This window comes from Primulina huaijiensis, chromosome 11 (assembly GCF_012295235.1).
Source record: "Primulina huaijiensis isolate GDHJ02 chromosome 11, ASM1229523v2, whole genome shotgun sequence".
NCBI lineage: Eukaryota > Viridiplantae > Streptophyta > Magnoliopsida > Lamiales > Gesneriaceae > Primulina > Primulina huaijiensis.
The window spans coordinates 9,312,077-9,322,817 of record NC_133316.1 but is presented as its reverse complement, the minus strand read 5'-3'; the positions used below and the strand labels follow the sequence as shown (position 1 = coordinate 9,322,817).

The following is a 10,741-nucleotide window of genomic DNA, read 5'->3' as shown; positions in this document are numbered from 1 at the left end:
CTAACCCTTGAACTAAATATATTGCGCTTAACTGTTCAAGTTTTGTAATTATCAAAAAGGGGGAGATTGTTTTCAAGTTCGCAATCTTGATTTTGATGCTAATAAAACTTATCATTTTGTTTCTAATAATCTACCTTAGTGCGCAAACAGCTAAAACTGAATTAATCAGTTTACGAAACCAACTGAAGCCATTGGAGATGCCAACTGATTGAACCAATTGATTGCCAAAACTAAATCAGTCTAACTTGTTCTTCAAACAAACAGTTCAGTTGATTGTCCAAACTGATAGGTAGTTCAGCAGGAAGATCTCAAAAGCCTGGCCAGCCGATGATGTGTCCAACTGACAAAGAACCCAACTAACTAGTTCAACTGAAGGAGTGAAATCAGTTCAACTGACGAGTCAACTGATCTCACTAGCCCAACTGAAGATCAGTCCAGCTGACCAGTGCAAAGCATCAGTCAGAATCTTTCAGTTGCAGATCAAGACAAGCTTACGGTAAATGGATTCCAGCTGTGCGAGAACGTACAAAGCCATTGTCCAGTCAAAGGACAATAATGGACGTTGCATCGGAGCATTAACGACAAAACGCTCCAAAAGGGCAGTCAAAAATCGAAGCACAAAGTCCAAGGAGCCGATTCAAATGCAACGGATACAATAATTGAGTCTCACTGTACGATCAGCTTTTCCCGTCTATTTAAAGAGAAAATCAGTGAAGACTCAAAAGAGAGACATACGAGAGTGAAAAGAATTGAGAAGAGAGAACAGAAAAAGGGCACACTCAGTTGCATATCAGCTCTCAAGAAGCACTTAAAGCCCAGAGGGAATTCTTCATCGTTGTATCAGCTTAGTTTAGAAGCCATTTTCCCTCAGTGTGTGAGAACATTCTCGTTCAGTTCTCACACACACACTCACTCTCAAATCCACTCAAAAAAACCGTCTTGCATAAAGACAATAAATTTGTGTATGTAGTCTGTGACACATAGACGTTAAAGAAGTGTTGGCTGGAAGGTGCTGCCTTCAGTCGTAGCTAGGAGTTCAATTTAGGCAGTACCATAAATCCTAGCTGAGTGGGTTTGTATAAAGTGTTGTATAAATCAAAGTCTTCTAGTGGAACCTACCCGTGGTGGTAGAAGGGGTGACGTAGGAGCAGTTGAAGTTTCCGGACATCCATAAACATATCTTGTGTATTTAACTGATTAACTACGGTTTTAAAATTGTTTCGATCAGTTAGCGCACTCGTCGGTTCAGTTGTCACCATAACTGAACTGAAGAATGCAAAAACTAATATGCCTTTCTTCGGTTATTCAGTTTACATAAGTTAAAATGTTTTCTATTAACAGTCTTATTCCCGAAGGATTACTTCGAGTTTCTTCCGCTTGGTTTTAAACCAAACTCGATTTAATTAATCGGTGTTAATATTCTTAGAACAAGAGCTATTGCAGCTCATTGGAGAATATTGTGTTCGAAATGCCTTCAAAGGCAGTAGCACACTCGATCCTTCAGAGGGAAAAACGCACGAGCTGAACCTGGCTACCCTCACATGGGATCAGTTCAAGGAGGCGTTCTATGGTAAGTATTTCCCAGCTGATGTCAGGGGTCCCCTGACGAGGGAGTTCATGTGTCTCTGCTAGGGGGACTCGACAGTGGCGGAGTTCATCTGGAGTTTGACAGGGTCTGTCATTTTGTGACCTTCATTGCTAGAGATGTCGCCCAGAAGCTGAGGCCTTTTATGGATGGTCTGAGGCCGGGATGTGATGCTTATGAGATCGGCTATTTACGTTGAAGCGACGGGTGTGCTTTTCAGGCGGAGCAGACCCTGAGAGACATCGATTTTGAGATGCAGAGGAAGAGAACTCAGGCCCAGTCCAGCTCCCAGCCATAGAAGAAGCAGTTTACAGAGCCACCGAGGCAGCAGGGGCAGTAAAAGCCCCAGGGAAAGATTAGGAGGCTTGGTCAGCAGAAGCCACCACATGTACTAGGGGCTCCGAAGCCGGCAGAGGGACAGTCATGCACGCAGTGCAACCGGTTCCACCTCGGCAAATGTTTATGGGGAACCTACAAATGCTTCATTTGAGGGCAAGAGGGACACAAGGCGGTACACTGCCCTACGAACAAGGGCTCCACTACTGGCGGAGCATATGTGATGCATGCTGAGGAGGCTGAGGCTGAGCTAGATTCTCTGTTGATTACCGGTAACCCTTATGTTTAAGATTTTAATTTATCGTGATTGCATGAGTTATATGCTTGTTTTGAGAACTAATTTTTGGGATTGTTAACATAGAGCAAATTAAGATGCATGCTCTATCTAGTCGGATTTAAGGATCGAATTGCATGATTAGAGAATTTTGAAGACCTAATTGCAAAACTCGATAATTTAAGGGGATATTTTTGAATTTTTTGAAATTATGGGATTTAATATTTAGTTTTCGAAAATTTAACGATTTATGGGGATAAAATTCGAAATTTTATGGGGCCAAGATGCAAATTTAGAAAATTGTAGGGCCAAAAGTGAAAGTTTCGAAAACTTTATTGCATTTACCGAAATTTTGAGGGTTAAATTCGAAACTTTCACTTAATGTTTTCGAGGATTTTGGGTTAATTACTGGCTGGAAATTTCTTAAGTTTCAATGCGATCAGATTTGATGGTATGCTTTACCGCATGAAGGATATATATTTCAGGTGTTGTCACGCATGCATTGCTAGATTCCGGAGCTACACATTCTTTTATATTTGAGACGTTCGTGCAGCGAATAGGAATCATACCTGAAACGTCTGCTACTCAAATAATCCTTAAAAATACAGTTTTATGCATAATGACAATAAAATCATATTTAACAAATAATCATGCATGTCACATAATCAATTAAGCAATTCATATCAATTAATTAACCATTTTTCAGAATTCCTAGATTTGCATGCTGTTGGATTACATCGTCTTAATTTTGGACCTTACAATTCCTCCCTCCTTAAATAAAATTTCGTCCTCGAAATTCACTTTTTAATAACCCAAAGTTTAGACTCTAGTATCCCAAAAATTCACGCTTCCGCTGCGCTACTCTGATAAAACTTAAATTCTAAAATGTCCTTATGTCTCCTTGATCCCAATTAAATTTTTCCTCGTTTTGCGATTCGCAACTTAAAAAGACCCATAATGACCTAGTGCTATGTTATTGTAACCTCGAATTTCAAATTTTTCTTAAAATTCCCAATATTAAAAGATGGATGACCATACTTATCGTATATTACTTTACTTATTTTATACCTAAAATATTCATAAACCTATCAAATTTCAATCTTAAAATCCTAAACACATCCGCTAACGCTTAGTTTTTAAGCCTAATATCGTTTCATCCTACAAAACCCTTGATTAACCTTCCATATAACATTATAACCCAGATATCCCAAGGTTTTAAATATTATAAAAAGTCTAAATCATCGAAAATTTATATCATTTCACCCATTCAATTTTCGCTTATTGCTAAACTAGTCCCCAAATTCCTTAATAATTGCAAAATAAATTCTTAATTTCCTTAAAAATATCACATTGGTCCCAAAATTTCGAAATTCCTACAATTATCCCATAAGCTTTCGGCAGTCTTAATTTCCTTCTACAGTTTTCCCATGACATAATTTCAAAAATTTTAAACTTATTTACCCAAAATCAATTCTCGTAACCAATCTTACATTTTCATCAAAACTTAAAATCCTAAATTATACATTTTCTTATTCCCAAAGATCATCGCAATGTTCAAATCATTATCCCTTACGCCTAATTCCCAAAAATTAACTCAACTATTAACAATGTATCATCAGTATTTTCTTAGAAAAATCTACGTGTCCCAAAAGCATTTATAATATTCATGATCAACTTGTGGCCCAAAAGTAGTACGTCAATACTAAACCCCAAAAATCAACATAGTCCAATTCCACCACAAAGACAACATGCGTTGAAATCACAAAAATTTCTTATTTCATATCGTATTACGTATAAAATTCTAGAGCATATAAAACATATATCCTCATAATACTATTAAACATGTGACGTAAAAATATAATTCATATAATTATACAGGTAACATCATAAAATCATATAAAGCATTTAAACTTAAAAGTTTGAGGCTTGACGACTGATCTTTCTGGCGCTGATGGTGGCACAACCCTTTACAGGACCTTTGTTCTGATACCAACTAGAACGTCTGCTACTTGAATAATCCTTAAAAATACTGTTTTTATGCATAATGACAATAAAATCATATTTAACAAATAATCATGCATGTCACATAATCAATTAAGCAATTAATATCAATTAATTAACCATTTTTCAGAATTCCTAGATTTGCATGCCGTTGAATTACGTCGTCTTAATTTTGGACCTTACAATACCGTTGGCAATGGATTTAGGATTCAGAGTAGCAATTCCATCCGGGGATCAGATGTTCACTTCTCTGATAGTGAGGAAATCGGAGCTGCAGTTACAGAAAGATGCAGTGCAAGCAGACCTGATTGTGCTACCGCTACCGGAGTTCGATTTTATTCTCGGTATGGACAGTTTTTCATCGAACGGATCGGGAATAGATTTTCAATAGAGATCAGTATCTGTCCCTACCGCCCAGCGGTAAGCCGTTTATTTTTTAGGCAGCTAGACACCAGCAGATGCCGCACATTATTTCCTGCATGTGCGCGAGGAAGCTCATGAAGAGAGGCTTCCAGGCATTCTTGGCCAGTATTGTGTCACTGTAAGAGCCAGCCAACCAGAGGCTAAAGGACGTCGATGTGGTTAGAGATTTCCCCAGTGTTTTCCCTGAAGATGTTTCAAGCCTTCCACCGGATAGAGAGGTGGACTTCTCTATCGAGATTATGCCAGGTACTGTGCCTATTTCTAAGGCGCCCTATCGTCTAGCAATTGCTGAGATGAAAGAACTAAAAGATCAGATACAGGATTTGTTAGATAAGGGTTTCATTCGCCCTAGCTTTACTCCTTCGGGCACACCGGTACTTTTTGTGAAGAAGAAGGGTGGCAGCATGCGGCTTTGTAATGACTACAGGGAGCCGATGTAATATCCAAGCTTGGTGATCGGTACGGTTTAAGATTTAATATGTTTATTGACTCCTTGGTTAAGTTTAAGTATAGTTTTGATGTTAAGAGTTGAGATTTATGATTTATGGTATTGTGTTTATAGATGATGCGTAGTTATATTGTAGCGGCGTTGCGAGTAAATTCATGATAATTCGTATGTTGAGCCAATTGGTATGAGGCCAATTGGAGTGGCTAGATAAGACATAGAGGTGTAATTTTTATGTTTTGAGTTTTGTGCAAATCATTGTGGAAGACAAGCCAAAAGCGCCCCGAAGTGTGTCGCGTGTATCGTCATTCCTATAATGACACATGTTGGGCGAATGAGCATAAATTTTTCCTCAGACATTCAAATGACATGAGGCTAATTGGAGATGCAAGCCAAGACATAGAGCTACAACTTTCATGTTTACCACTTTTTCAAATTATGTCGGGAAAAGGCGTTTCGGAGGCGATCTTTGAGGCTGCTGTGCGCAGAGCGGCGCCCGAGCAGTAATTTATGACCGCCCGAGCGCCACCGGTTCTGTAAATTTTGTACCGGACAGTATGGTCCGCGCCCGAGCGGTAATTTATGACCGTCCGAGCGCCAGCTCAGTACAAAAGCGTGTTTTGGGTGAATTAAGGCATAAAACCGATTGAAACTCTCATTTTCTTCATTTTCCTTCTCTTCTTTTTCTCTCCTCCAACGTTTCCAAGTAGGGTTCTTCATTTTCTTCTTATCCTTTCTTTCAATCAAGCAATTAATCTTCAATCCGGAGTTGGACCTTCATCTTTTTAGAAAAAGGGGCAAAGGTAAGTGGTTTTTCTTCTTGTTCTTGAGTTATTGAAGATGGTGGAGTTAGGGGATGATAAGTGTGATAGATGTATTGTGATAAATGGTCATTTAATGTTATTATTTGGGTGTTGATGGTTAGTTTTTGGGTTTATTATTGTAGGATCACCATCAAGGTTTAAGAAACCAAGTGCTACAAGTGTTGTAAGTGGAATTTCATTTCTTGTGCTCACATGATAATATATGTATGGTGTTTCAATGGTTTTAATGTGCTATTCCCTTCACTTGATTCATGTTATGTATTATTACACTTTGTTGTATATTATAGAGGCATTTTATGTCTCAACCATGTCAAAGGGAATACAAGAGAAAAGATAGTATTCAAAGTGTTTGATTTAATGTCCAAGAGAGAGTTTAAATGTTTTATTGGATTGATAGATACATAGTCAGAGATTGCATGCAATAAGTTGATCAACGACCATAGGCTTATATCCCTCAGAGTTATCGATTCATATCGATGGGATAGAGGCACAGAGACAGAGATACTATATAGATATCAATCCAACAGAGAAAAGAGAAATACCATCGTTATTGTTATTCATTCTATGATATTCATGTTTCAGAGTTGATGGTATTTAATGTTTTCAAAGCCACGTTTTACAGTGTATAGTATATGTACATTGCTATGTAAGAGTTCCACTTGCTGAGTTTCATACTCATTTCAGTTATTCATGTGATGCAGATAAGAGTGACGGGCCGGGACGTTGATTGGAGCCGGGGTCATATGCATAAGAGAGTGAAGGAAGAAGACTATTTTGCAAGTATTTTAACATGATCACAAAAATGATGTTTTGTATTTTGTTGCCTCATTTGATTGATCATGTATTAACTTTTGTTTATATATTGTAATGTATTTTAAATCCTTCCTCCCTTCAAAGAAAATTTTAATTTCCGCTGCTATTTTATTTAAATAGGGTCAGAGCGTTACAGCCGAACCATGTCATGGTCAAGAACAAGTATCCATTGCCAAGGATCGAGGATTTATTTGTTCAACTTTATGGAGCATCAGTATTCTAAAAGATAGATCTCCGATCTGGATAAAATCAGCTGAAGATGTGAGAGTCTGACGTACTTAAGACGGCATTCGGGACATGTTATGGGCACTATGAGTTTATGGTGATATCCTTCGGTCTGACGAACGCGCCATCAATCTTCATGGATCTCATGAATCATGTGTTTCAGCCTTATTTGGATCAGTTTTTCATAGTTTTTATAGATGACATACTGATTTATTTGAGGAGCAGAGAGGAGCACAATCAACATTTGAGGACCATACTGCAGACTTTACAGGACAGACGGTTGTGTGACAAGTTCAGTAAGTGCGAGTTCTGTGTTAAAAGAGTGGCATTCTTGGGCCACATTGTTTTTCGGGATGGTATAGAGGTCGACTCTAGTAAAGTTGAGGCAGTCAGAGATTGACCAGTGCCTAAGAGCGTGAAAAAGATCCAAAGCTTCTTCGGATTGGCTGGTTATTACAGGAAGTTCATTCAGGGCTTTTCTTCTATTGCGGTGTCTATGATTGCCTTGATGAAGAAGAATGCCAAGTTTATCTTGGGATCTGAGTTCTAGGAGAGCTCCGACAAGTTGAAGCAGGCGTTGACCACTGCACCAGAGCTAGCTATGCCATCAGAGCAAAGAGAGTACATGGTTTACATAGATGCTTCGAAGCTCGGTTTGGGCGCAGTTCTGATGCATCATGTTAGAGTTTTAGCCTACACGTCCAGATAGCAGAAGGTACATGAGAAGAACTATTCGACTCCTGACCTCGAGCTAGCAGCAGTAGTTTTTTCATTGAAGATTTGGAGGCATTATCTGTATGGGGAGAAGTGCATAATTTTCACTGATCACAAGAGCCTGAAGTACTTTTTTACACAGAAAGAGCTGAACATGAGACAGAGGAGATGGCTAGAGCTAGTGAAGGATTACGATTGTGACATTAGCTACAATCTGAGTAAGGCTAATGTAGTTGCAGATGCCCTAAGTAGGAAGCACGCAGTGATTGCTCATTTGTTGGTACAGAGGCCGCAGCTGGAGGAGATTCAGAGGTTCGAGCTTGCAGTTTATTCCAGGGGTGATGCCCCAAATCTTGCTACTCTATCAGTGCAGCCGACTTTGAGAGACAAAATCCAGGTAGGGCAGACTTCTGACGAGCAATTGCAGAAGTGGAGACAGAGGGACGAGGCTAAGGGCCGGAGACTTTATACAGTTGTGGACGACATAGTCAGATATAGGGACCGACTGTGGGTTCCTGATAGTGATTCCCTGAGAGAAGATATTTTGAGCGAGGCCCACAGTACTCCGTACTCCATCCATCCAGGAATTAAGAAGATGTATAAGGATCTTCAGTCTCTCTAGTGGTGGCCGAGCATGTAGCGGGATATTCTGCGATTCGTCTCCAAGTGTTTGACATGTTAGCAGGTCAAGGCAGAGCATCAGAGACCTGCAGGGAAGATGAGACCACTCCCTATTCTCGAGTGGAAATAGGATAACATCACCATTGACGACTGGAGGATATAATGCCATTTGGGTGATCGTTGATCGGCTCACTAAATCAGCACACTTTTTACCGATAAGGAAGACTTTCACCATGACTCAGTACACAGAGATGTACATCAGAGAGATGTCAGACTGCATGGGATTCCAGTGGCCATCGTGTCAGACAGGGATCTGAGATTCACGTATACGTTCTGAAAGAGTCTACATCAGGCATTTTGTACTAAGATACTATTCAGTACTTCCTTCCATCCTCAGACTGACGGACAGTCAGAGAGGGTTATTCAGATTTTGGAGGACCTACTCATAGCTTGCATGATCGACTTCCAGGGCAGATGGGAGCCGAAGTTACCTCTTGTGGAGTTCACGTACAACAGCAGTTACCAGGTGTCTATCGATATGGCTCCATATGAGGCATTGTACGAGAGGGCAGAGATAGGGCCTGATATTGTCAGTTAGACTGCAGAGTTAGTGGTCAAGATCCGATATAGGATGAATACCGCTCAGAGCTGGCAGAAGTGTTACACAGATCAACGGCGCAAAGTTCTTGAGTTTGCCTTAGGAGACCATGTGTTCGTGAAGGTCGCACCGATGAAGGGTGTGATGAGATTTGGGAAGAAGGGCAAGCTCAGTCCGAGATACATATGGTCGTTTGGGATACTGGAGAGAGTTGGGACACTTGCTTATAGAGTTGCCTTACCGCCAAATCTGACGAAAGTACATAATGTGTTCCACGTCTCTATGCTGCAGAAGTACACGTCGAATCCTTCGCATGTACTGAACCATGAGCCACTTCAGTTGACACCGAACCTGTGTTTCGAGGAGGGACTGATGAAACTTAAAATTAATAATTTATTATCTGTTAAAACCTATATTTTAAAATTTAAGTTTTATTAAAATTATAAAATTATGATATTTTAGTATTGTTTGTTTATATTTAAATGTCTTACTAAATATGTTTTATTTTCAGGTTTTCTACGTATTGGCAAAATAATGATAACTCAAGCTAGAAAATTCAAATTGAAGTAATTCAAACATGTTTGGAATCCTTGAGAAATTATCTACAACTTTGCAGAAGACATGATTGCCTAAAAAGTTGCTTAAGATGATCAAATTGTGAAAATATCAAAAGGAGGACAAATTTACTTTCACCGTGACCAGCATATAGTAAAAAAATCATAACTATTTCAACATTTAACCAAATGAGGTGAACCAAGTGGCCAAATTCATCTACAAACAATTCCCCACATGTTGAGCAGAGTCAAATTCGGTGATTAAAGGCCTGGAACAAAGCATTGAAAGAAGGGACATGGAATTGAAGTTGAAGGAGACAAAGACTACTATTACAACAACATGGCATTAATAAAATTTTTGACCCTTTCTCTCATTTGGCCTATAAATTAAGGCCTTGTGCTAGCTTGAGAATCATTCTATCTCATTGTAAAATATAGTGTGAGTGTGTATAAAAGTTCTAAGTTCCAATATATTTTTCATTTTCCCAATTATGAGTGATGTTTTTAGTGTTGATCAAAAGTAAGCTCATGGAAAGCTAAATCTATTATCTCAAGGTGAAAAGGATGAATTCTTGGTGAACTAAGATTGTTTATATTTTGTATATTATTTCTTTATTTCTTTTTGCTAATTTCTTTTTATTGTAGGTATAAAAATGAATTATTTGTTGTTATCAATTTACATCAAATTCTTGATACCATTGAAGTGGTTATCTTGATTTGTTGTTTAATTTTGATACAATAAATATTTCATCAATTATTATTGTTATATTATACATACATATATATATATATGTGTGTGTGTGTATATATATATTTATATAATTATATCATATATTTCATTTAGACGATAGTGTGGCTCTGCCGGTTGTTCTAAATGAAATATTATGATTTAATACTAACATCTAACAATCTAACATTTTCTTTATCGCAACTAACATTTACTTTCCGCATCTAACATTTACTTTATCACAACAAACTTTTACTTTCCGCATCTAACATTTACTTTATCGCAACTAATTTTTACTTTCCCGCAAATAACTTATTAAATCATATATTTCATTTGGGCAATAGCGTGGCTCTGCCGGTTGTTCTAAATGAAATATAATGATTTAATTTAACATTTACTTTATGCAGTTATATATTTATATAGTTGTATATATAATCATAGGTACCATTATAAAATATCGATGAATTCGGTATTTTCTATAGTGGGAACTATATTATATTAGGTGTGTGTTTAAATATTTAATTTTCTTGGAACCATTATTTATGGTGGTTTCCTTTGTTTTACTTTTAGTTAAACAATATTGCATAAACCAAGAATAAAT

The 10,741-nt window shown here is 38.1% G+C and overlaps 1 protein-coding gene across 1 annotated transcript; it reads left to right on the top strand.

Annotated features, from left to right (window-relative positions):
• The first annotated feature begins 4,392 nt into the window (after nt 1-4,392).
• On the top strand, nt 4,393-8,262 carry LOC140988346 (uncharacterized). Its single transcript, XM_073457374.1, has 3 exons — nt 4,393-4,540; nt 4,743-5,055; nt 7,848-8,262. Exons 1-3 carry the CDS (start codon nt 4,393-4,395, stop codon nt 8,260-8,262), a joined length of 876 nt encoding a protein of 291 aa, XP_073313475.1.
• The last annotated feature ends 2,479 nt before the right edge of the window (nt 8,263-10,741 follow it).